The sequence below is a fragment of the Amblyomma mixtum genome, chromosome 10 (assembly GCF_055824585.1).
Source record: "Amblyomma mixtum isolate Tamu chromosome 10, ASM5582458v1, whole genome shotgun sequence".
Taxonomy (NCBI): domain Eukaryota; kingdom Metazoa; phylum Arthropoda; class Arachnida; order Ixodida; family Ixodidae; genus Amblyomma; species Amblyomma mixtum.
Genome location: NC_143021.1, coordinates 150266714 through 150293367, shown reverse-complemented (window position 1 = coordinate 150293367; position 26654 = coordinate 150266714). Strand labels below are relative to the sequence as shown.

Sequence of the window (26654 nt, the reverse complement as noted above, 5' to 3'; positions counted from 1 at the left end):
CACCAAAATGAAATGAGTGGACAAACACGACTAGAAGAGGAAAATAATTAGGACATATTTTGTGTTTCAAAAGCATTCAAAAACAATTGCAATGATTTCTTTTTAAAATGTTTTAGTTGTGTGCATTTTGTTAGAAAGTATAGGGCTTGCTTTGTAAAAATTTTATGACAGCGTTCGCTCAGAGCAGCGGCAATGGCTGCGGGACGATGCCAAGGTTGACGGTGCTCTGATGTCATACCCTTTTCATATCTTTTGACCATTCTGCTTGCTTTTGTTTGAAACTCGATTCTGCTAGCCCTACTTTTTCCTCGTTGCTTGCTGCTCGAGTTCTTGGTGTGCATCGTTCGTGTTCAGTTTCCGTTTTTCCCTTTTTCCAGCGCTTCTGTGTAGTTTCGTTCGGTTGGGTGCGGTTCTGTCGCTTTTGCCCCAAAAGGGCATCGTCTGTGGCCATGGGGCCCCCGTACGCAAAAAGAGGTGTACGGTTGCACGATGTTCGAGCGATAACCTATCTGGCGGCGTCACATTTCATCGCTTTCCCAAGGACGTGAGGCGAGGACGAAGGAAAAAGGCACAACGAGAACTGACTGCCTAAAAATAGCGTTGGTGGTCGGCACTCGTCGTGTCTTCTTTCTTCGTTCTCGTGTCGGGTGTCGCGCTGAAGCGTCGCGGCTTTCAGCAGTTTATTTTTCCCGCCAAGCAGCACGTGACGGTGACGTCACTAAAACACGTGACTTCGACGTCGCGTTTTTGTTTTAATTATGACGTCACTTTTTGTTGTCCACGCATTTCGAAGACGGCGCTGCCTGCGCACCACAAGCCGCCATGTTTTGAACATATGGGCTTCTATGCAGCCTACGCTACCATAGTACTTCTACCTTGCTGTACGAAACACAAACTCCGAACAGCATAGAAAAGATAAACAAAAGTTTTCTCCCCGTCCGGGACGCCCGGCGTCCCGGCGTAGCGGCTCGGGGCGCAACTGTATAAAAAAACACAAGAGAAAGAAACGCGTGCAATCGGGTGCCCGCGACAACCTTACAGGATGTGACGAGTGCCTCCGGTGAATTCCTCAGCTCTGCGAGTGTCTTATCCTCTCCAAATCTGAATATGAAAATTAGAACTGTAGCCTTGCAGTAAGTCTTTTAGTGTGACCTTCGGAGTAGTGCAGTGCTTTGCAGTGGCGGTGTACGGTCGCGTTTGCGCCGAAGATAAGCGCCTGCTTTTCCTTTTTATCTCAAAAACGAGTTCCTCCTCGCGCCTCTTCTATCATGTTGTCGTGCAACGGCGAATCAACGCGGCCGGCGATTTCGCTCCAGTTATGCAACAGACGAATTATTGGCAGCAATTTTTGGCTGCTTCTTCCTTGCCGGCGTCATAGATGTACGGAGACTTGGCGCTCATCTTCAAAATGGTCTGCTTTTGTTTTTGTAAATTATAAGAGCTGTCTCTGTTAGGTTTCTTCGGAACTACATTTTCCCGCGCATTAAGACAGCGCCTCGACGGGCGTACCTCGCCGTGTACTAGAGTTTGTATCCGCGCGGCCGTTTTGCGGAGAGCAGTTGGCAGGTTTTGACTGTGTCGCTGTTTCAAGTGTCCATGGTGTAAGCCCTCTGCGCTCTATTACTACAAGTAAGCCAAAGCTTTTCAAATAATTTGGTGGTACAGGCAGGCCCTGAAAGCTAAGTTTTATTGAATATGGTACTAATTTCCAATGTTTTCGCCGGAAAGTAAATGTTTTTTTTATAGGTGCCACAACGTAGCAAGTATAACGACAGCGAAAAACTGATATCGTCTGCATCACCCGTTCTCTTTGAAGGGGGCATAATCAGAGCAAATGTGAGGCCGTGTCCATTTTATTATTCGGCATTCCGTAAGAAGAGTCACTGCTAACGTCGCATCTTGTCTTTAGATTGGGACAGTGCTAAAAATTGCGGCGAAGACCAGAATGAATTCTTCCGTCGAGAATGAAATATTGTGTTCTTTGGTTTTGGGCCATTTGGAGAAAAGGAGAAACCGATATGATATTTCACTAACTTAAGCCCTAGTGTAAGAGAGGTATTAGCAGCAGATATAAATAATTTGAGGAATGGTATGGACATAGAAATGTTGCAGAAAACCGGGAGTAGGTATGCTCACATACTGGTGCATAGTGGGAAGGTGGCGCCGCATCGCGGCCTATAGTATAGTCGACGGCAGGACAAGGCGTGACGCTTGAACGTGGCGGTGCCGGTGCGCCGTGCCCAGCCGGCCGGCTCCCCGAGGTTCGGTAACTTGGGTTCGATCCCGGCTGCGTTTTGATGGAAGCGTCGCAAGTCTCCCGTGTTCAGTCCATATTAACGATATTACTACCGGGATATCCTCACGTTTACGTTTGCTAGCTGGCGACTGTGTCGTGTACAAACAGATTAAAATTGAACTGGATTCTATTGATTCACAAACTGATACTAACGTTTCGGCCGTTTCCTCGTTGGCGCTGCTGAATTCTCCTCGCAGCTCCGGACCCCTCCTCCTCCGGATTTTCTTCCTTCCCGTCTTTTTCTCTTTTCTCCTGTTCCCTCTATTCGCTCCTTCTTCTCTTTTCTTATTTTCTTTCGCTCTCTGTTTTTCTCCGCTCAAGGACGCCACAGAGGCGCGATACGGGCTCGTCCATTGCATCGGAGGGGTGCGGCATGACGTAACACACGTTTCCCGCCGTTTCGGTTCTGTTTGTTGGCGCGGCGCCGCGTGACACACGTTTCCCGCCGTTTGCGTTATATCTCCGGATGGATGTTGGCTCTTTTAAAGTAGCCTGTTCTTATTACGAAACTGTGCGCGTTGGTTCCGCGTGTTCACTCTAGCTTTCAGCCGCGATTTTGACCATGCTTACGCGGTCTAGCGGTTACGTATTAATTAGCGTGAGGTTACTCTGTTCCTCTAACAGCATTGAAAAAACCAGACACAGGGGCAGTGCTTCGGCACTGACAACTGAACTTTTATTTGAAACACTAGGTAGAGTTCGGTCAGGTTCAGCCTCACGCAGTTGCTGTCGAGCAGCCCCGGCACGCACTGGTACGCCTTCCACTCGTCGCTCAAGATTACGGTCCCCGGCCGAACATTGGCGGAGGTGATCGCTCCTGCGTCTCCTCGGTCGACTTGAAAGAGGCGCAACTCTTTCGTGGCGACCCAAATCATACCGGAAATCCACGGCCCACGGTCGACCACGCCGCCGTAGTGCTGGGACTGTCTTGCTTGAGGCGATTAGAAATTTCCTTACAGTGATGCATGTTACGATGCAAGCAAAAAGAAAGAAATGAAAGTTGCTTCCAACAGAGTCTCCGCTTCTATTTGTCACCCCACTGCGGGCGGGTGGACCATGATGAATACAAGCTTATTATTTCGAAGCTTTCGCACGTTGACGTTCTGATCGGAGAGAAGGAAAAAAAAAGCTTTCAATAAAAAGCTACCAGTAAATAGGCACGTCCTCCTGTAAGTCTTCTGCAAATCATCATGACTTATCTGAAATTCCGTGTTGCGAAATAAATAGGAAACATTCAAGCACTCGACGCAATGAATTTGTGGGAAAATTAGCGCAAATAAAACAAACAATCTAGCACGAGTCCTGCCCTGTAAATCCAAGAAAACAATGCAAGAGCGTAGGAAAGGCGGTTATGTACACCGTTGAGAAAGAAAGGTCGCCACAAACGGTCGCTGAAGCTCACTGGCGCCACAAAGCGATCTACACAGCGCGCCAAACCCTCATTTCGCGTACCGTATCGACACCCCATTTTGTCGGACGTGTAGTAGCGAACTTCGTCGCTCTCAAAGATTCACCCTCACAACATCCTCGAACCGTTTAACCCTCCATCAAATGCATGGCGCACGAGTATTATGGCTCTGATAACAGGCAAGAACCCGTAATGCGTGCGGTAGTAAATCAATTTTCTTGCAAAAAGATAAATATAATATGAAGCATGCATGCGATAACGATACTTAAGGGGCGCATTAAGGGACAACCCTTCGCTGCCATTCTGCCTCAGTTCACAAAAAGCAACTGTTCGCCGAAACTTGTCCATTCAGTGCCTCAAAGGTGCTAGTTCTGCTGGCAACAGCAGCAGGCAGGCGCCATTTTCCTTCCAGGTCACCGGACCAGCGCCGTCGGAAAAGCAAGTGACCGGCGCCGTCGGCTTGGAACTAGCTTTAAGTTCAGATAAACTGCAAGATTTCGGATTTTTTGTCCAGAACAGTACGAGCAGTTATGGTGTGGTGAGCGGAAAGTGAGAAATTGTGTTGGTGAAGCAGCGAAAATTGCAAGGCGCGTACACTCGCACATCCTCGTTTCGATCGCCTCCCCTTCTACCTGGAATGGTGTTTACAAGTGACTCTGTGAGAAGCAATAAGACAGACAGACAGACAGACAGACAGACAGACAGACAGACAGACAGACAGACAGACAGACAGACAGACAGACAGACAGACAGACAGACAGACAGACAGACAGACAGACAGACAGACAGACAGACAGACAGACAGACAGACAGACAGACAGACAGACAGACAGACAGACAGACAGACAGACAGACAGACAGACAGACAGACAGACAGACAGACAGACAGACAGACAGACAGACAGACAGACAGACAGACAGACAGACAGACAGACAGACAGACAGACAGACAGACAGACAGACAGACAGACAGACAGACAGACAGACAGACAGACAGACAGACAGACAGACAGACAGACAGACAGACAGACAGACAGACAGACAGACAGACAGACAGACAGACAGACAGACAGACAGACAGACAGACAGACAGACAGACAGACAGACAGACAGACAGACAGACAGACAGACAGACAGACAGACAGACAGACAGACAGACAGACAGACAGACAGACAGACAGACAGACAGACAGACAGACAGACAGACAGACAGACAGACAGACAGACAGACAGACAGACAGACAGACAGACAGACAGACAGACAGACAGACAGACAGACAGACAGACAGACAGACAGACAGACAGACAGACAGACAGACAGACAGACAGACAGACAGACAGACAGACAGACAGACAGACAGACAGACAGACAGACAGACAGACAGACAGACAGACAGACAGACAGACAGACAGACAGACAGACAGACAGACAGACAGACAGACAGACAGACAGACAGACAGACAGACAGACAGACAGACAGACAGACAGACAGACAGACAGACAGACAGACAGACAGACAGACAGACAGACAGACAGACAGACAGACAGACAGACAGACAGACAGACAGACAGACAGACAGACAGACAGACAGACAGACAGACAGACAGACAGACAGACAGACAGACAGACAGACAGACAGACAGACAGACAGACAGACAGACAGACAGACAGACAGACAGACAGACAGACAGACAGACAGACAGACAGACAGACAGACAGACAGACAGACAGACAGACAGACAGACAGACAGACAGACAGACAGACAGACAGACAGACAGACAGACAGACAGACAGACAGACAGACAGACAGACAGACAGACAGACAGACAGACAGACAGACAGACAGACAGACAGACAGACAGACAGACAGACAGACAGACAGACAGACAGACAGACAGACAGACAGACAGACAGACAGACAGACAGACAGACAGACAGACAGACAGACAGACAGACAGACAGACAGACAGACAGACAGACAGACAGACAGACAGACAGACAGACAGACAGACAGACAGACAGACAGACAGACAGACAGACAGACAGACAGACAGACAGACAGACAGACAGACAGACAGACAGACAGACAGACAGACAGACAGACAGACAGACAGACAGACAGACAGACAGACAGACAGACAGACAGACAGACAGACAGACAGACAGACAGACAGACAGACAGACAGACAGACAGACAGACAGACAGACAGACAGACAGACAGACAGACAGACAGACAGACAGACAGACAGACAGACAGACAGACAGACAGACAGACAGACAGACAGACAGACAGACAGACAGACAGACAGACAGACAGACAGACAGACAGACAGACAGACAGACAGACAGACAGACAGACAGACAGACAGACAGACAGACAGACAGACAGACAGACAGACAGACAGACAGACAGACAGACAGACAGACAGACAGACAGACAGACAGACAGACAGACAGACAGACAGACAGACAGACAGACAGACAGACAGACAGACAGACAGACAGACAGACAGACAGACAGACAGACAGACAGACAGACAGACAGACAGACAGACAGACAGACAGACAGACAGACAGACAGACAGACAGACAGACAGACAGACAGACAGACAGACAGACAGACAGACAGACAGACAGACAGACAGACAGACAGACAGACAGACAGACAGACAGACAGACAGACAGACAGACAGACAGACAGACAGACAGACAGACAGACAGACAGACAGACAGACAGACAGACAGACAGACAGACAGACAGACAGACAGACAGACAGACAGACAGACAGACAGACAGACAGACAGACAGACAGACAGACAGACAGACAGACAGACAGACAGACAGACAGACAGACAGACAGACAGACAGACAGACAGACAGACAGACAGACAGACAGACAGACAGACAGACAGACAGACAGACAGACAGACAGACAGACAGACAGACAGACAGACAGACAGACAGACAGACAGACAGACAGACAGACAGACAGACAGACAGACAGACAGACAGACAGACAGACAGACAGACAGACAGACAGACAGACAGACAGACAGACAGACAGACAGACAGACAGACAGACAGACAGACAGACAGACAGACAGACAGACAGACAGACAGACAGACAGACAGACAGACAGACAGAGATGACGCAGAGCCCGAGGCAACGGAACTGAAAAGGAGCTGCACTTTCTATGTGGCGCCCACCACGGAATCGAGCTGACTGCGGCGATGTATAAGCACGACATAAATAGCCTATATTTGAAAAGGGCAGCGAAAGGAACTACTTTGAAAAATGTCCTCCAACCTGCAAAGAAAATGGGTCATTTGAATTGCATGGGACCTCGGCAGCACAGTTATGGCCCCTGATGATTATAGAGTTCATATTTATGCCATCTTCAGAGAATTCATCTACGCAGGGACGCAATGGCGCAGCGGGCGGGCAATTCCCGTGCTGTGCCCATCTTCAAATCCCTGTCCGACGGAAGCTTCGAGCTGGACGTGGAGGCACTGAAAGGAGTACTGCTGGCCGACCACGTCAAGAACAAACCAGTTGTGGTCATCTCAGTGGCCGGGGCATTTCGCAAAGGAAAGTCTTTCCTTCTGAACTTCTTCATACGCTACTTTTCTAAGCAATGCCAGAGTAACTGGCTGAACTACGGTGACGCTACTCTAAATGGATTCACATGGCGTGGAGGATCCGAAAGGGAGACGACGGGCATACTGCTGTGGAGTGAAGTTTTTGTGGTAAGTCCATCCATTTCTTGGGCGGAAAGCAAAAAATATAACCCGCGTGTGCCTGCAGGTGAATACACCTGAATACGGGGAGGTGGCTGTTGTGTTCATGGATACCCAAGGAACGTTCGACAGGAAGTCTACCATGCAAGAATCTGCGATAATTTTCGCACTAAGCACAATGTTGAGTTCAGTGCAGATCTACAACCTTTCGCAGAATATAGGAGAGGATGACCTTCAGCATCTGCAACTTTTCTGCGACTATGGCCAATTGGTGCAAAGGGTGCGTATTGAGACAAAGCGAGTGTATTTAAGGGTGTTTCCGTTGCACACTGACACCTGTGCTTTCCCAGGAAGTGAACGATGCGCCCTTCCAGCAACTGTTGTTCCTGATCAGGGATTGGAGTTCTCCTTACGAGTGCAGCTACGGCGAAGAGGGAGGCCGTGCACTTCTGAAGAAATCTCTGCAGCCATCCGATGAACAGGCTCCGGAGCTGCAAAAGTTGCGACGGGACATCTCTTCCTCCTTCGAGGATATCAAGTGCTTTCTCATGCCACATCCAGGTCTTAAGGTACATCATGGGTCTTTAACGTGCATGCATTAAAGTTCTCCTCATGCAGGTGGCGACGGACGAGAAGTTTAAAGGCAGCCTGGCCGATATTGAAGACAGCTTCATAGAGCATCTAGACAAGCTTGTGTCTGCTTTTCTCCATCCAAGAACACTGCAGCCCAAAAGAGTCAATGGCGCCAATATCACTTGCGAGAACCTGTACCCCTACGTTCAGGTATGGCAAGTTTCCAATTTTTGCTGTGCGATAGTGGCCAATTTTTGCAGGTATACGCGGAAGCTTTCAAGAAAGGCAATGTACCTGTTCCCAAGTCTATGAGAGAGGTGAGATGATGCTGTACACGCCGAGAAATTTTGGGAACTTGTTGGCACTTTTTCAGGCTACGGGCGTGGCAAACAACGTGAACGCACTGGTGGACGCTGCCGACATGTACGCGAAGAAAATGAACGAGGTAAGAGTAAAATCCTTCCTCCTTCATCTTGATTTTTTTCTTGCCTGTTTAACATTAGCGAGGTTGGCCATTTTTTTCTTTCTTCTCGTTGGTTTGTCTTTAGAGTTGTTGCTTTATTATGGTTTTGTATGTAGAGGAAAAGATGCGGTTCCTGGCATGACAGTTTGGTTGCTCTAGCCTAATGTGCTGGAGGACGTCCGGCACCTACAGAACTCAGGACTCAAAAAACTGCGCGCCCTTCCACGGCTCGTGCCTCTCGCCAACTCAATGTTAGGTCATCGCTCGTAAGCCCACAGAGGGCGCTTTCCCGCTACTCCTCGCTTTGTACCGCAGTTCTGGCATGCCCGCGAAGTGTATGTGCCTCGAGCCGCCGTGTTAAACAATCTCGAGGGGGAGGGGGATGCAAGGAGGAATGCATTAAACGACTACATTTTCATCTCTCGCTGTCCGCAGAGATTTCACCGCGCCACGACAAAGCTCGAAAAAAATGACAATCTCCACTTGGTCTACTATCAGTGCAGGTTGCAGAGAGAAGGAAGTTCAAGGAAGCAGACAAGAAAGAAAAGTCTGAAAAAAAATAGGCGCGTCGCAGCAACCACGTAAGACGAAGCGATTACTAAGCAGTAGATGTGTCCAATACCCCTAGCCTTTCCTCTGGTACGCAGGTCGTAAAACCTTATGCAAAAGGGTGCTTCCTCATGTAATAGTTTCCAATTACTGCGAAATAATCAGCAAAGTAGAAGGAAAGCAATGATATATATATATATATATATATATATATATATATATATATATATATATATATATATATATATATATATATATGCAGAGTGTCCCAGCGAAATGTAACCAAGCTTTCAAAAAGGGCAAAGTGCACTAGCCCCGTGAGACCAACTGTGGGTTGTTGAAAGTCGCGTGTCGTAGTCTGCAGTATTTTTTAATTATGCAAATTTAATTGATTAGCAGGGAATAATTAGCTATCTTTTTAGTTATTACCTTCAGGAAGAAAGTCCCAATGCAGGAATTCTAGATCCCACAGAAAAATAACAGGTTGCCGTGTCTGCAACCAAGTGCCACTGATACCGCTTTCTTTGCCTTAAAGGCAGCGAAATACAAAAAGAACCACGTGATAGGGACGCAGCTTCAGCGCTCCCCTGTCGACCGGTCCAGCAACAACATTCGCTTATCTTCGCAACGCTGTCCCGAACGGGGTTCGGCGTTTTGCGATGGTTGCGAGATATACGCCAGCAACTCCCCCATAGGCGCTAGAGCGACCACTTCTGCAGCGCGTGACGTTGCAGAAGTGACGTCTGCGCTCGCATGGGCTTGTACTGGGCGCTCCTTTTTATAGTGCGATACCTTAGGAGTGGCTGGTTGTTGGTTAGCTGCCTGTATAAAAGTGAAAAATTCAAAACAAACGCTGGCGCCAAGACGCCGATAACAGGCGTTGCAAGGGTGGAAGAGTGGGCTAGTTGGTAGTTCATCTTGAGGAAAAACACAGCGCACTCCTAAGACACGGACAAATAAAGGCAATACGATACAGCGCTGTATCGTCTTGCCTTTCTTTGTCCGTGTCTTAGGAGTGCGCTGTGTTTTTCCTCAACAGGCGTTGATTCTAAGCAGACATGTACACGCTAAGTCATCGCTGGCTGCGTGCTTACTAGTGATGTAACGAAACAAGGTAATAACGGTTTTTTTAGTAACGTCATTTCTTGTGTTCTTCCTTCAGTACGAATGACATGTAATTATTGAATAGGGATCACAAATTGCTGCAGGGGGGTTATCTAGATGTAGCAAGGATTAGAGCACTAATTTTTCTGGAACCAACTCGAACAAAAAATTAGCAAGTTTCGCTACCTAATCGAATACGAAGCATGTAGTCAGAAACCTGATGTAATATCAATTGAATAGTGAGATAGTGGACTGATTACGAATCGAATAGCTGTGGTTATACGCTTGTGAAAATATTCGCACAAAATGAATATGCATGCGAAAGAGCGAATCGTTAGCGGTTGCACTATAGGTCATGGAATTAAAACTGTAGCTATTGAAAGATGCAATACGAATCTCCCATTCGACGTGACGCAAAACTATGTTAACATATCTCTGCATACGCACATGAAATTTACTGTTTGCTTCTGGTGAAGACAGCGGACAGAGAAGCCATATCTTAGTGAATAGGACGGACAATCAAGAGTTTGAGCCATGGCTTCCAATATCTGGCAGGAAGGCAGGGTTTTATAATTTCCGGAAGAATGTTGCGTACCCCAATACTGAAAGCAATATTTATGAGCAATATGAAAGCCTCCACACGAATGAACCACCTCAGCCTCTGAGCCCTCTTCTCACTCAGTCCAATGCCGGCAGCGTGGAGTGCGGCGTCGGAGCGGGCCTCTTTTGAAACAGTTGTCGAAAAAATATCCGGAATGGCCTATTTGAATGTTGTGTTAGTTATTCGAAAACTTCAGGACGGGTAGTCGGTTCGCTTCGAATAATTTTGAACACGTACAATTTCATTCGTTCAGCGGATTCAGTAAAATTAAATTTGATGCGATATTCGAAAATTTCTAATATTCGGACACCTCTAAAACGAACACTTCGAAAAGAGACATAGAGAGCTTAAGCGACTGGGCTGTATGGTCTGTCAAAGAAAATGAGCTCAAAACAAATTACGAGTGCAGACACGCCATCCGTAGAGTAGATGTTTATTTTTCTCAATAAGAATTGACGTAAAACCAGAGGAGAGAGTCGGTAGAGAGTACCAGAGCTGCGGAGTAGGTGAGCCTGACGAAACTGAGGTGATTTTACATGACCCTCTTTGAACACTTGCAGCTCTGCGGTGGAGCCTCGATGCTGGACCGACAGAAGCTCTCCAGTAGTCACCAGGAACACAGGAAGGCTGCTCTTGAAATGTTCGACAGCGTGGCGAAATTGGGCGGCAAAGACCTGGAGCAGCTATACAGAGAGAGGCTCCTAGAGGTGAGGGTAGACAAACTTCTATGTCCATACATCGTCATGAGTTCTGCACTGATGTACTTTCTCCCTTCATTTTCACTGGTTAAGAAGCGTCATCATCTGCCCACCTATGACACAGCAGATAATTAGAGTTGTGTTTGGTTGCAGGAAGGAAATTGTTATTCGTTTAAATAAATCACTATCTGTTCAGTAGCGTTCGTCTTAGGTACCGTCTTTGCCATAAGTAACCAGGCTGCAGCTCGTACAGTGGAGCAATTGTGGCTTTCCAAAAGATCGAAAGATGCTGTAAGGTGAGAAGACCCTACGTCCCAGCTTTAGGGAAACTGTAAGGGCTCCACTGTACGAGCTAGAAGCAAACCATGCAGCCTGGTCACTTTTCACAAAGTCTGTACATCAATGTGAACATCGCCTTATTTTTGATCGTTTTTTCTTTATTTTGCAATTCATTTAATCCTCTCTTGCGACTCCAAGAATAAGTGCCGAAAGCGTTGATGGTTGCCATCAGGACGTCTTGCACTGCCTCTTTTGCTTCAATTACTTCATAATTTTCCAAAAGGCATCCAGTGTGTATTTTATTTCCTGAGCACTGATTACATTTTCTGACAGCCTATGTTACCCCAATCGCGACACAATTACAGGGGAAATAAAAGGCCTCAATCACAGTGCGATGCACGGACTGTAAAGTGTACTTCTATATCGCAGTGAACGAATGTAGATCACGTAGAAAAATAAAAAGCATCAGCTGAGGAAATTCTAGCGAAATATTTCTAGCTAGGAGCTATACATCAACGCTTAAAATTCCATGATGCAAAAACAGCATGCCTAGCTCCCAAGGATTAGGGTGCAAATTTCGCTAGTCGTCTCCCATTTGGCAAATTTGCGGAAAATATAAAGGCAGCAGTGCAAAATATGGCCTCTAATTACACGACGATTGCACCTTCTTTAGAGAGCACTGATGACACTTTGTTGTGCAAAGGAATGAATTATCAGTTTCTCTTCCTGTCTTACGTGGCCTACGCCACACGACTTCTCCAGTCGGGCAAGTTTTTATTAGGAGGGAGGAGACCCGGGTTTCCTTATTGCGACAACGCCTACGAAAGACATTTACCCTATTGTCAGGAAAACCGGCCAAGAGAAGAAGCATGACTTCAGATAACTTTCTCTCACGCCTTTAACATCTTTTGATCACTTGGGCACTATGATTAAACATCATTGTTAGCGGCGGGTGTCTTAAATTGTTTAAAAGGCACCTGTGTCCGGGTCCCTATACGTGGCGTTTCCTAACAGAGGAAAAAACGAGTTTGGAGAGTGTACAGGGGGTGCCAGCTGATGGCATGAAAAACTGAGCCTCCTACCATTTCTCTGGCCCCGCAAAAGTTATGGGACGTAGATGCCCTTGCATCAATAGATCAGTGTGCCCTTGCACCTTCTGCCATGCCGGCGATGCAAAGATAAGCTACAGCGCATATAAATTAAGGACAAAGACGAACTTCGTAGGCAGATAATGTTCCGCATTTTTTTGTTCAGGCTAGGCAGCCGAGTGTTTTAACTCATGTCCTTATCAGGCCAATATGAACTTGTGTCCTTGATCCTGAGTAACGCAAAAGTGTGGACTATTTCATACAAAGGGAAAGTGTGTACCATAAATTTATTATCTGGCTGAGTGCATCCCGAGCAAGTAAAGGGCATTTGGCCTTGAAGCGAGCAGTTTCCGCTTGCACGGAAGGCAGTGACTGAGGGCACCAAGCTAATCCGATAGTTGTTCGGCATATATTTATGAAGAAAGGGGTCATCATCACCATCAGCCTGACTACGCTCCCTGAAGGGCAAATGTTTGTCCAAGTAACCCTGTCCTTTGCCAGTTGTGGCCGTCATATCCCCGCAAACTTCTTTATCTCATCCGCCCCCTAACTCTTTCCGAAGCAACTCCGTTACCCTTAAGGGCGAGCGGTTATCTTGCCTAAGCAATGCATGCCCTGCCCAAGCCCATTTCTTCCTCTTGAATGAGACTAGGTTGCCATTAGCCCGCATTTGATCCCCCACCCACTCTATCTTTTGTTATGGCTGTTCATATGGCGCCTCGACACTGCTCAGCAGACGGAACTTCCCTAACTTGTGGTGAACCTTCTCTCCCGTTTGTTCTCCCACCCGCTCTGCCCGCTGTTCTGGGTGTTCATATGGTGCCTCGACACGGCTTAGTACCAGGAACCAGGAACTTCCCTTTCTAACTTGTGGTGAACCTTCACTCCCATTTGTTTCCTCACCCACTCTGCCCATTGTTCCGGCTGTTCATATGGTGCCTCGACACTGCTTAGGACCAGGAACCAGGAACTTCCCTTTCTAAATTGTGGTGAACCTTAACTCCCATTTGTTTCCTCACCCACTCTGCCCACTGTTCCGGCTGTTCATGTGATGCCTCGACACCGCTTAGGACCAGGAACCAGGAACTTCCCTTTCTAACTTGTGGTGAACCTTCACTCCCATTTGTTTCCTCACCCACTCTGCCCATTGTTCCGGCTGTTCATATGGTGTCTCGACACTGCTTAGGACCAGGAACCAGGAACTTCCCTTTCTAAATTGTGGTGAACCTTAACTCCCATTTGTTTCCTCACCCACTCTGCCCACTGTACCGGCTGTTCATGTGATGCCTCGACACCGCTTAGGACCAGGAACCAGGAACTTCCCTTTCTAACTTGTGGTGAACCTTCACTCCCATTTGTTTCCTCACCCACTCTGCCCATTGTTCCGGCTGTTCATATGGTGCCTCGACACTGCTTAGGACCAGGAACCAGGAACTTCCCTTTCTAAATTGTGGTGAACCTTAACTCCCATTTGTTTCCTCACCCACTCTGCCCACTGTTCCAGCTGTTCATGTGATGCCTCGACACCGCTTAGGACCAGGAACCAGGAACTTCATTTCTAACTTGTGGTGAACCTTCACTCCCATTTGTTTCCTCACCCACTCTGCCCATTGTTCCGGCTGTTCATATGGTGCCTCGACACTGCTTAGGACCAGGAACCAGGAACTTCCCTTTCTAAATTGTGGTGAACCTTAACTCCCATTTGTTTCCTCACCCACTCTGCCCACTGTTCCGGCTGTTCATGTGATGCCTCGACACCGCTTAGGACCAGGAACCAGGAACTTCCCTTTCTAACTTGTGGTGAACCTTCACTCCCATTTGTTCCCCAAACTACTGTGCCCACTGTTCCGGCTGGTCATATGGTGCCTCGAAACCGCTTAGGACCAGGAACAAGAAACTTCCTTTTCTAACCTTCACTCCCATTTGTTCCCCAAACCACTCTGCGCACCGTTCCGGCTGTTCATATGGTGCCCCGACATCGCTTAGTACCAGGAACAAGAAACTTCCCTTTCTAACTTGTGTTGAACCTTCAGTCACAACATTTTAACGTGATAGCATTAAAGAACTCGTGTCAAAGAAAATCCGATGTCGTCGGCTTTGTCGAAAGTCAGCGAAAAATCTCTATAGAAGCAACCTCGGAGGCATGTGGGCCACCTAGGTTCCGTAACCTTGTGGTGTCCTTACAGCCCGCCCGCTGGATTGTGAGCCAAATGCACAGCGTTGCAGGTGGCAGGTAAGCATTGATTGGTCTCTAGAGGTTGCTCGGCAATTGCAGCCTGGGTCGCACAAGCCCCACCACTGGCAGCCCCTGCCATACCAGGGCCGTGACGCATAACTTTACCGCGTCACCACGTAGCCAGGAGCGGTGTGAGGAAGACCAGGGATCTATCAGTATTAAGGAGAGAATGCCCTATTCTGGATATATGAGCATTAACTCATTAAGCTATGGTTCCATATCCTTAAAACGGAGGTCAAGTGTCTCCTCCAATTTTTTTCACTGAGAATTGTCCCGCCTTGGTTACCACATTGCATAAGGGTAATTTGTCGAGCTAGCCTGAGTAGCTCTGTGCCTTTACCTGATGTCTACATAGAAGTCTTGGTCCTTTCACGCATTACTGGCTCTGTTACACTGTGGATGAATTGATGCGGCAGCTATTGCCTCTTTTTGCATAGACTACGTAAAAAGCTTGATCACAGACAAGCAGCTACATTCTGATCCTCACAGAGCTGGAGTGGTGGGCTGAGGGCATAGAACATTAGTGGCGATAAGTTGGGCAGGTATGACAGTGTTAGACAGTGACACAAGTGATACACACATATTGAATAGGTGATGTGTGCTTATCGAACGCGCATTGACCAAATCACTTCAAATGGCCAGTTTCTTGAGCGTTTAGTTCCTTTGCTACCAGTGCAAAATCAAAGCAGTTACTGGATGATTGTCACGAATACGTTCTGTAATGACCAACCAGCCTGAAAGAAACTACGGGTTTGTTGATTTTAGAGCTTTTGAACGAAACCAGTATCATAAAAATTACAAGCGAGACCTAGAAAACTTGCTCCACTTTTGTTAACTTCACTCTAGAAATAAGTGAGCATCTGGTCATACATTCCATTCATTTTGGGACCTTTTTAAGGCGGAAGCCTTTAATGTCTCATCGTTGTAAGCAGCAGTTGTCGACAGAAAATGTCCCGCTTTTCAATTGGTGGAAACGGTCGTGACGTCACAGTGCGCGAATTTCAAACGGGGTTAATTGCACTTTGGCTAGTAACCATACAACCAATTGAAGGGATCGTATAGTGATGCTCCAAGTAAGTGGGACTGAGCTTAGTTAATTGCTTAATTACCCAATTAGCCTAATTAGCTTTACCAGTCAGGCCATATAAATAAATAAAAGCGATTAAGAAATTGGTCGAGCTCAGGAATCGAACCCCGGTCTTCGGCGTGAGAGACGAGCACGCTATCCACTCCGCCATGCCAGCTCGATGGTTTGGAATGTACAAAGGCGCGTCTAGTGAATACGGTGTCTTCACTCACTCTCATCCTCCTCCATTTCCTTCCGGCAAGGTTTAGGTGTCCACTGACAAATGAGAGACAGATACATTTCCTTTCCTCAAAAACCAATTTACCGACGAGCGAGGCGTAGAACCGAATGGGCGGTGGCGTTCTATGGACTCCTTGGCAGCGTTGCAAGACGCTGTCGCGTTCCACTCTTAGGGGCGAAGCTTAACATCTTAACCACACATCAGTGACCACAATTTAGGTAAAAAGAGTGGCCCCCCGAATTTTGACGGGTGTCCACCGAGATATGTGAGACAGTTACTGCGTAATTTCCTCTCCTCAAATACAATTTTCATTTTCTTCATTACGGCTCCTCTTTATCTATCTTCTTTCACTCCCACCTCCCTTTCTCTACGGTGCGGTTCAGGTGTCCAACGAGATGACAGAGAATTACTGCGCCATTTCCTTTCATTAAAAAGCGTTGCGTTCAAAGGGCAAGGCATCGCGCCGAACGGGCGGTGGCGTTCCGTGGACTCCCTGGCAGCGTTACAACGCGCTGTCGCGTTCCACTCCTAAAGGCGAAGGCATAAGCGTCATTAATTAGCAGTTAATCAGTATTCAGGCATTAATCAGTAATTAACAATTAATTAGTGATTTGCCATCACTTAGTAATTAGTACTCAAATATATATGACGCCACCAGTGCCACAGAAACAGCGAAGGTGGTGCGGAAAACGCTTCCGCCTCTACCCACTTTAGACAGTCAAAGAGCCCCCTGAATTTTACTCCACGTAGTTGCAAGTGGTAGTGTTGTATTGCATTAAATATTTTATTTTATTTCTATAGCTGACACTTGAGCTGTGGAAAGGTGCACCGAAGTTGTGTTTTAGGAATAAGCTGCGACAGAGCTGTTGAAAGAAATAGCACCTTGTTGGTTTTGTGTGTGCTGTAACTTGAATTAACTTTTAAATTCCCCATTGCAGGCGATCGACAAAACATTCGAAGATTTCGAGAAGAGGAACAACCAGAAGAGCTTCAAAGGACAAATGATTGGGCTCTTCACGACTATTTTCGCTGCTGTCGGCCTAACTATTCTCACTGCACCTTTCAGCCCTCAGTTAGCGATTGGTACGGCTGTAAGACTGGTAGCCTCCTTGCCAGGCTTTGGAATGACTCTGGCTGCTAGCATCCTGGGCGATCGAGTCGGCAATGCAATTGCTCCTTGGTGAGTGTCACTATTACTGTGAGCTATTCAATTTCGTAACCAACAAAAATACTTCGGGAAGTAACTCTGTTAAAAAGTCAAAGAAACTGACACTTCTTTCTGTTTTAAGGCAAAGCCTTTTCAAACACCTAATCTTTCAAAATTCAGCTATTTGAACAAATCACCATAGATATATCAAAACAACTGGTCATGCAAGAGGATCCTACTCGAAAACAAATGCACTAGTGCTTCCCATGAACTATTGTATGTCGTAAAGGAGCCTTCTTCAATTCTCTCTCTTAGCACCATGAAAGAGGGCCCTGTTTTTCACAGCACCTGAAAAGAAGGTATCAACTGACAAAGAACGCTCGCCATTCAAGACGACAGTGGGACTTGAGCTCACGATTTGCAGAAGACACTGAGAATATTAACAAACCAAGAACAGTTTGAAGCGGAGAAGTCAAATGCATCGTGAAAAATCATTTCAGTTTTCGCATCGCACATTTCCCTCATGCAGAAATCAATCAGCCTAAAGATCCCATTGAGTAAACTGCGCTACAATTGCAGCGGCGGTGGCCGCAGGAACAGCCGGGACTGCCGGCCGCAGCTGAAAATAGACAAGACCTGGTCAAATATTACGGAGTAATATTCAACAGTCTAGCAAGAGAACAGCAGTTCGCAAATGGCGGCATGGTGCTGGAAGTAGTAAGAGAATATGTCTATTTAGGCAGGTAGTGACAGCTGATCCGGATCATGAGAGGGAAACAACTAGAAGAATAGGAATAGAGTGGAGCGCATATGGCAAGTACTCTCACATTATGAATGGCAATTTATCAACATCCCTCAAGAGAAAAGTATACAACAGCTGTATCTTACCGGTACTCACCTATGGGGCAGAAACGTGGAGGCTAACGAAGTGGGTTCACCTTAAGTTAAGGACAACGCAGCGAGCTATTAAAAGAAAAATGATAGGTGTAACGTTAAGAGATTGGAAGCGGACGGAGTGGGTGAGGGAACGCGGGTTAATGACATCCTAGTCGAAATCAAGAGGAATTAATGTGCTTGGGCAGGGCATGTAATGTGAAGGCAAGATATCCGCTGGTCCTTAAGGGTGCGCAACGGAGTGGATTTCAAGAGAGGGCAAGCGTAGCAGAGGCGGCAGAAAGTTAGCTGGGCGGAAGAGATTAAGAAATTTGCGGGAATACGGAAGCCGCAACTGGCGAAGCACACGGTTAATCGGAGGCACATGGGAGAGGCCTTGGTTCTGCAGTGGGCGCAGTCAGGCTGATGATGATGATGATGACACTTGCAGCAGCCATTCTGTTTAAAACATAGTGGCACCATATCATGCTTGCCCTGAGTTACCATCTAGGCACTAGCTGATTCCTTTTCAAATGTAATGATGTACCGTCACTCTCTAAGTGCGTTCCCAACACGATTACAGAGTAATCTCGGAAACGAAAGCGACTTAGAACTTATCACCTTAGGTGGGTAAGCCAAACATAGCAACAGAGGCCCGCAGCGCTGTCTGTTAACCGACACTGACGGGCGTCACCAATGGCGTTAATCGGCATCGACCAAAGAATTGAAGTCCCCAAGCAGAGGAACGCCGCAAGCATAAGCGCCCAACATGCCGTACGGAGCGAAAAACTGAACCATTGTAAATTTAATGCGTCATTCGTTTATGATTCCCCTGCAGCTCCAAGAGCATATTACTGAAGGGGGTATACAGAGTGCACAGATGGACAGTGAAGGCGAGAACAGAAACAGTGAGAGATAAAGAAAACTTAGGCGTAAAAAATGTGTGTGAAAGTTTAAACACTATGTAGCACGCCATATATGCGTAGTATGCATTGGCGAATACAATGAAAGGGAAACCACGGAACAGCTTACAATAGGGTACTCAAAAAGACAGGCCGCAATATTCCAGGGTAAGTACCTAGTGTCCCAGCTAAATTTAACCAAGGTTTTGAAGAAAGCCTTGTGTCCTGGTCCAGTGAAACCATATGGCCTATTCTGCAGTGTTTTTTCGTTCTGCATAGTTAGTGTGTTAGGACTAACTAGTGAACTTTCTAAACATATGCTTCAGGAAAAAGGCATCATTTCGAAAATTGCAGATCCCCTTTAAACATGCTATACTTAACGTAACTTTGTGAGCGTTGCAAGATACGCTGTCAAAAAAAAAATCTGGTCATCTCGGGAAGGCTGTCTTCGACAGGGCTCTGCATTTTAACTGGACACGGGTTATAGATGAGCATATATTTTTTATCTTAGATCACTTCTAAGAACTAAGAACCACTCTCAAGTACCAGAATTTGAATTTCGTGTGTCACTCAGGAGATCAACTGCGAAACATGATCAGATAGTTAGACAGGCAGAGCAGAGCGGTGGATGTAAAAATTAATATGCAGAAAACAAACTAACTTTCAACAGTCTCGGAAGGGAACAGTATTTTGCAAATCTCTCAGTGGTAAGAGAATGTGTCTACTTAGGGCAGTTGGTGACTGCAGATGCGAATCACGAGAGAGGAATAAGAAGAATAAGAATGGGGTGAAGCACATATGGCAGGTTCCCACAGATCATCAATAGCAGTCTGCCAATATCCCTCAAGAGAAACGTATACAACAGCTGTATCTTATCGGCAGGGGCGAGCCAGGGGGGGCTTAAGGGCGTTCAGCCTCCCCCCCCCCCCCCCCGAAATGTTTTCAAACTGTCAGGCACCGCTGGCCAAAACAACCACCGGCGCCGGAAGTCATTATGGATTTTGTCACCTACAATGTCTTTTTCAGACTAGAAAAGACATTTTGGCTTGAACACTGCTAACTCAGATTTGATTTCGTGGCAACGCCCATGCACCTGGAGTCCCGTAACGCAAGCAACAGTTAGCATCATGGTCAGAATTACCATGCGAATAAGAAAATTTTGAGGACACCAAAAACCGATCTTGATTGATCTTGCTTATTGAAAGCCCTGCCCACGCGGCGTTTCCCAACATACAGACATGGTTATTGGTTATTTCAACTTGCGGCATCAATCGTGGCTTTTGTTTGTCCTTCTCTTTCCTTTTTAGCTAACTGCTCTTACTTTTTCTTTGAGCCAGTGAACCAAAGGAATGCCCTTCTGTAATTATGGGTGCAGAATAATTGTAGCCATACAAGACATACGTGCATTTAAATATCTTATTGCAGCATAGTAGTAGTAGTAGTAGAAGACGTTTATTCGGCCAAAATTTACAGGCCGAGCATATCGACCACCTGGGCGACCAGAAGTCGCTGTTCTTCCTCCCCTTCAGCGCCAAGCCAGTCGAGCCAGGTGGTGATGGATAAAGAAGGTGGGGGGTAGGAACCCGATTGCTGAGCAGCCGGGCAATAGAAGAGGCAATGGGCAAGGTCCGCATAGATACAGGGGCAGTTGGGACAGGAAGGGTCCGATCGATAGCGATAGAGAAAGAGGCGAGACGGGGTGATGATTGCATTCATTGGAACGTGCCGAAGAAGGCGAGCCTCCGGCACTGTGAGTGATGGATGAGGGGGAGGGTAAAGGCGTTTGTCGAGGCGGAGCTCGAGGTAGACCTCTTTAATGGTGCGGCGAAGGGTGAGTCTCCCACCGTCCTCCGAGGGCTTGGGCCAGGGGATCAACGGTGCCCGGAAAAGTGTGTCACGGCCGAGCTGATGGGCCAGCTCATTGCCGTCAATCCCTGAATGCCCAGGGACCCAGCGGAGGAAAACGATGGAAGGCTGCAAAGCGGAGACCGCTCGTTCGACCTCCTGTTGAAGAGAAGGGGTTAGGGTGCGTTTCTGTATGTGGTGTATAGCGGCTTGTGAGTCTGAATAGACTGTGTACTCTTGAAGAGAGGGAAGGAGGGCAAATGACTGGAGGGCATGCGCAATGGCGAGGACCTCGAGGGACAATGCATCCGGAGGGCGTAGAAACGGCCCGCTGGTGTGAGTTTCAGGAGCGGGGAGGTGGGGGTGGTACAAGGCGTAGCCGCAGGAACCTCGAGGAGCCACGAAGGAGGCATCCGTGTAAGCTACACCCTGGGTATCAAAGAGAGGGGAATGGTGCTGTGCGGCCGCATGACGACGGCCGGCGTGCAGAACGGGGGACATGTTGGACGGAAGGGGGAGGATCCGAAGATTGGGAGCCGGGGTGGGAATAGGAGAGGTAAACGGGGGCGCAGAGAATGGGCGAGATACCTGCTTGAGTCAGTAACCACTGACCCTGACGGGTAAGGGAAAGCCGGGCAATCTGCGAGTCATGATGGAGAGAGAGCAAAGAACGGAGAGGATGAAAGAGGCCTGTTGCAAAGATCTTTGCAGTAGAGGTAGTGATAGGGAGGTTGAGAGCTGCCTTGTAGAGGCCCACAAGGGCAGTCTCAAGAGCGTTAAGTTGAGTCTGATTGAAGGAAACGTAGGGTGCAAAGTACAAGACCTTGTTGAGGGCCAGCGCGTGGGCAACTCGGCACGCATGAGCCTCGTGGAGACCTGAGCGCCGAGTGACCACGCGCCGCAGGAGGTGAGTTACGGAGTGGCAGGTGGTGACAGCACGGTGGAGGGCTTGCACGCTCTTGGCTGCATGCAAAGGAAAGCCAAGAACTTTGCACTGCGTGACGACAGGAATGGGAGAGCCAGAAAGGTGGAGAGAGACGAATTGGTTGTGTGAGCGCTGGTATGAGGAATGGTTGAGGAGAAGGAGCTCGGATTTTTCAGGAGCAGGAGAGAGGCCAGCAGTGGTGAGAAAGGAGTCGATGAGATCTAGGCCACGTTGCAGGGTGTCCTGTACGTGACCGGGAGAGCCAGACGAACACCAGAGAGTGATGTCATCGGCGTAAAATTTATGATGCAGGTCGGGAATTTCAGCTAGCTGAGAGGCGAGAGGGGCCATAGCAAGATTGAAAAGGGTAGGAGAGAGAACAGCACCTTGAGGAGTGCCTCGGGTGAGGTTGTGGGGGTCGGACAGATAGGTGTCGACTCGAAAGCGAGCGACACGTTTAGAGAGGAATGAGCGGATATAACAGTACATGCGGGAGCCACAGTCTAGGGAGGCGAGTTGGGAAAGGATGTGGTCGTGGCAAACACCGTCGAAGGCCTTGCGAACATCGACGGTCACAAGTGCGTGAATTTGAGTGGGGGTAGGTGACAGAAACGTGTGCTGGAGAACCAGAAACATGTCCTGTGCACAGACGTGGCGTCGGAAGCCGATGAGAGAATGAGGGAAGAACTCCCTCGTCTCGAGAAAATTAGAGAGGCGAGTAAGGGCCATTCGCTCAAGGGTCTTACCAACACATGATGTCAGGGAGATTGGGCGGAGGTTAGAGAGAGAGGGAGGCTTGCCCGGCTTTGGAATCATAGAAATGAGGGAGGAGGTCTAGGAGCTGGGCAGGCAGCCGCTGTTCCATGCATCATTGTAGGTTTTAAGGAGGAATTCTTTGGCGCAGTCAGGAAGGTTCCGAAGTGTGGTGTATGTAATGGCATCCTCACCGGGAGCCATACATACAGTTACTTTGTTTCGATTCACACTTTTCTGTCCTTTATGAAGTATCTTCGCATTTCTAATACTCCACTTTATCTTCGCACTTTTAATGCATATTTTGCAGAACTCCTGGTTCATACATGTCCTCGTCGTTGCGACTAAATTTCGGTGCAATCACTCGCAATACATGACCAGTGACAGCTGCTGCTGCGCAGTTCACTGAAAGAAAGGACGTTTATATGTTTTCCTGGCCGTTGCAGGTGTACAAAAATGTAAAATTCTTGAAAGACAAAGGTTCATTAAAATGTTTTTCCTATATACTTGCTAATTCCGTGGCCATTATGATTTTTAAATCAGTGGCATGCACTGTTTTGCTGGATTCGTACTGATATTGTTCTAGACTTCGTGCGATTTTTTTTTACTTATTAAATAAGCAATAGTCTGAAAGCATTGCTTTCATTTATGTCTGCCACAGTTTTCAAAACATAAGAATGCATTCTTTTATTTTAGAAATGCATATTTGACTTGCTCAGACAGTGTGTAGCGTTATCTAATGCGCAATTTTATTGTCAGAATGGCAATGCCGTTATTAATCTTGCGTTCGACCCCTCCGCAAAGTCTATGAGGAGGCCGCGCTGGAACATTGCCCCCCCCCCCCCCCCTCGGGAACAAAATTTCTGGCTACGCCACTGCTTACCGGCGCTCACCTACGTGGCAGAAACGTGGAGGCTAACAAAAAGGGTTCAGCTTAAGTGAAGAAGAAGGCAGGGAGCTATGGAAAGAAAAATGATAGGTGTAACATTAAGAGATCGGAAGTGCGAAAAGTTGGTGAGAGAACAAACGCGGGTTATTGACATCCTAGTTGAAATCAAGAGGAAGAAGTGGGCTTGGGCAGGGCATGTAATGCGCAGGCAAGATAACCGCTGGGCCTTAAGGGTAACGCAATGAATTCCAAGAGAAGGCAAGCGTAGCGGGAGGCGACAGAAACTTAGGTGTGCGCATGACACTGATGAGTTTTGCGGGGGCAGGGTGGCCGCAGCTGGCACAGGACAAGACTAATTGGAGAGGTGTGGGTGAGGCCTTTCTTCCGCAGTGGCCGCAGTTAGGTTGATAATGATGAAGCGAAACCTTCTTGCAAACATATTAGCCCTCTGTTTTTCAAAGTGATCTACAACTTCGAACTGACACTTTTTCAAGAAGGGAATATTTAAAATGATCGTTAGGTACGCTTAAGTATTTACTTATTTGCAGATGAATAAAATACTTCCGATTCGGACAGACGAATATCAACAGTACTAGGTTGGTTTCGCATGGCTAGGACACGTCTTTTTCAAAAACGTGGTAACACTTTTCTCAAACAGACCGAAGACGTGGAAAGCGGCCATTCTGGCCACGTTTTGCTTATGTCCGTCGAATCTACAGCATAGCTTTTAACGCGTTAGCGTTAAATGCCCCGTTGTCCAAAAAATGCGGTGTCGGCGTTGTGGGCGTAGGGGTTGCGAGTGAAGAATTACGAGCATGACTCTGGTAGGTGGTGCCCAGAGAGCAACCTAGGAGGCAGATCGGCCACCTAGTATATGTAAGATTGCAACTTCATCACAACTGGGCCACAGGATAGCTAGCAAACTGTCCACCACATTGGCATGTGGCAGTTGAATGATTGATTGGTCGCTCATGAAGAGCAACCTGGGTCACACAAGGCCCATCGCCAGAAACACCTGCCATTAGCCCTATATGCTATCCCATCATAATATTAAGCGAGAAATTAAGTGCCACGTGTCACCTCTATTTTTTTTCATTCGGTGGGCCTACTCTCTCTACCAGACAGTCAATAAATGCGCACGTATTCAAACAGAATTTGCCCTGTATCGACAGATTGGGGTGTTCTAATTACGAAGAAATTTTTCTCCCTTAAAATGAAGCTTTGACAACCCAGCCATTTTTCCTTTGATAAGCGAGCCTGGTGCTTTGGTATTAGATTGAGTAACGAATGCAGGAGGAATAACTTTATTTTCGCTTGCAAAAGTTTCGCGAAGCAGGGAAATGCAGTTCAGTTTTCTCTGCGCATGAACTAACGGAATGCAATCATGCTTTCTAAGATTTGTTGCAGAGTCTACTGCATCATTGAGAAATTTACAGTTCTTTCTTTGTTCACGTAGATAAGTGCGGTAATTAAGGTATCAAATCCCACGCAGGAAAGCCGTATTCCAATTTCAACCCAACACCAGTATTGAATGCCTAAAGCTTAATGTGTCTATAGGACTGGTTTTCAATTTACGACTAAAAAACTAAGGTCCGTAAATGTCGGAGTGTAAGTTTTTGGAATATAAATGGCCAATGTTAAAATGGGTTAAAATCAAGCAACCACAACTAAGGAGGAATTTGATGTAACAGTAACTTGGTTTGGGCTAGTTGGTAACAGTTCTTCGAAAACAGCGCAAAAAGGACACGGAAGACACAAAAGTGGTTTGATTTGATTTGAAGAACACAAAAGTGGAACACAAACACAAAAGTGGATAGCGACTGTCCTGTCCACTTTCGTGTCGTCCGTGTCCTTTTTGCGCTATATTTTCTAAGAAGGAGGGATTGATAACAATGGAGATTTTGCATATAGTACAATTAATCGATATTTAAGTGAAGATTCCCTTTATCGCAGCAATACCAAAGTTTGAACAATGATTTTTGAAAGAAGTCATGGTTTGCAGGTTACTCGTTTTTTTTCAACACTACTCGAATCTTCGTTAAAAACTTTTACGAAGACTGAAAGATAGGGTATGCTAGATCACCCAGTTGCTAAGGAAAGGACGTGCTCTATAGCAATGAAATCAGAAGTATTGGAATAATAGAACTCGTGCAGAAAAAATGCCACTCAGTACGGCAAACTCGGGCCAATTACTAAAACAACCACATCAGAAAAGATAGGAATGAAGTGAAATATTTTCAATTTATGAGGAAGTTTCGGATGCTTCACCTTATTAAAAGCTCGTCCTTATGAATACAAAAACATCGATCTGTCTTGAATAATCAGCGTTCTGATAATTTATATCCAGAATGGTTAAACCTGTTTAGTTATGGCAGACGCACCATCCTTAAGCAGGCTGAAAACACGGCATTATGCTCCGGTCTTTGAGACAGAAGAAGATGAGACAAACACATCTCATCTCATCGCATCTCATCATCTTCTTCCGTCCCGTTCGTCAGCGCTGTTTTGCCGTACCATTCAACATGAACCAACCAGCCCGACTCAGCCCTCTCCTTAAATTGAAGGTGGCTGACCATGTGAAAGTTACAGCTAAACGTTTTGGAACTCGCGCAGTTTCCGGAAATTAATTATGCACTCGGTATCAGGTTGCATTGCACAAAAACGTGACAGTCTGCTCTGATTAACAGGACTTTGGTGCTGTTTCAGTGACGAAGGGGCAGTCGTGCACACTGGAAGAAGTGACCTGCTTCACCCGCAGTTGGAAGCTGGCAGGAAGCCTCCAACAGGAGACGACAAATGCGGGAAGAAGTGAGCCAAGACAGGCTTGACCAAGCAAGCCTGCAGTCTTCATTTTTTTTAAAAATTACTTTGCGTGTTTTATTCTTACTCTTAGAAGGAAATAAAGAAGCTCTTGATGAAGCTCTCCCACTTGACTATGTGCAGTACAAGCGGCACCGCCCTCGCTGAAAAGGGCG

General features: G+C 47.1%; 1 protein-coding gene across 2 annotated transcripts; it reads left to right on the top strand.

The window, feature by feature from the left end:
• Positions 1 to 1484: 1484 nt before the first annotated feature.
• On the top strand, positions 1485 to 26602 carry LOC149327350 (atlastin-1-like). Of its 2 annotated transcripts, XM_089562835.1 has the most exons (11): positions 1508 to 1629; positions 1747 to 1836; positions 7129 to 7456; positions 7515 to 7727; positions 7798 to 8016; positions 8066 to 8230; positions 8281 to 8337; positions 8394 to 8465; positions 11298 to 11444; positions 17284 to 17525; positions 26386 to 26602. In XM_089562835.1, coding segments are annotated over exons 2-11 (1551 nt in total). In that variant the 5' UTR covers positions 1508 to 1629; positions 1747 to 1834; the 3' UTR covers positions 26492 to 26602. The 2 variants fall into 2 exon arrangements, with proteins under 2 accessions (XP_089418962.1, XP_089418961.1); XM_089562836.1 differs by lacking the exon at positions 1747 to 1836 and having other exon boundaries at positions 1485 to 1629.
• Positions 26603 to 26654: the final 52 nt, after the last annotated feature.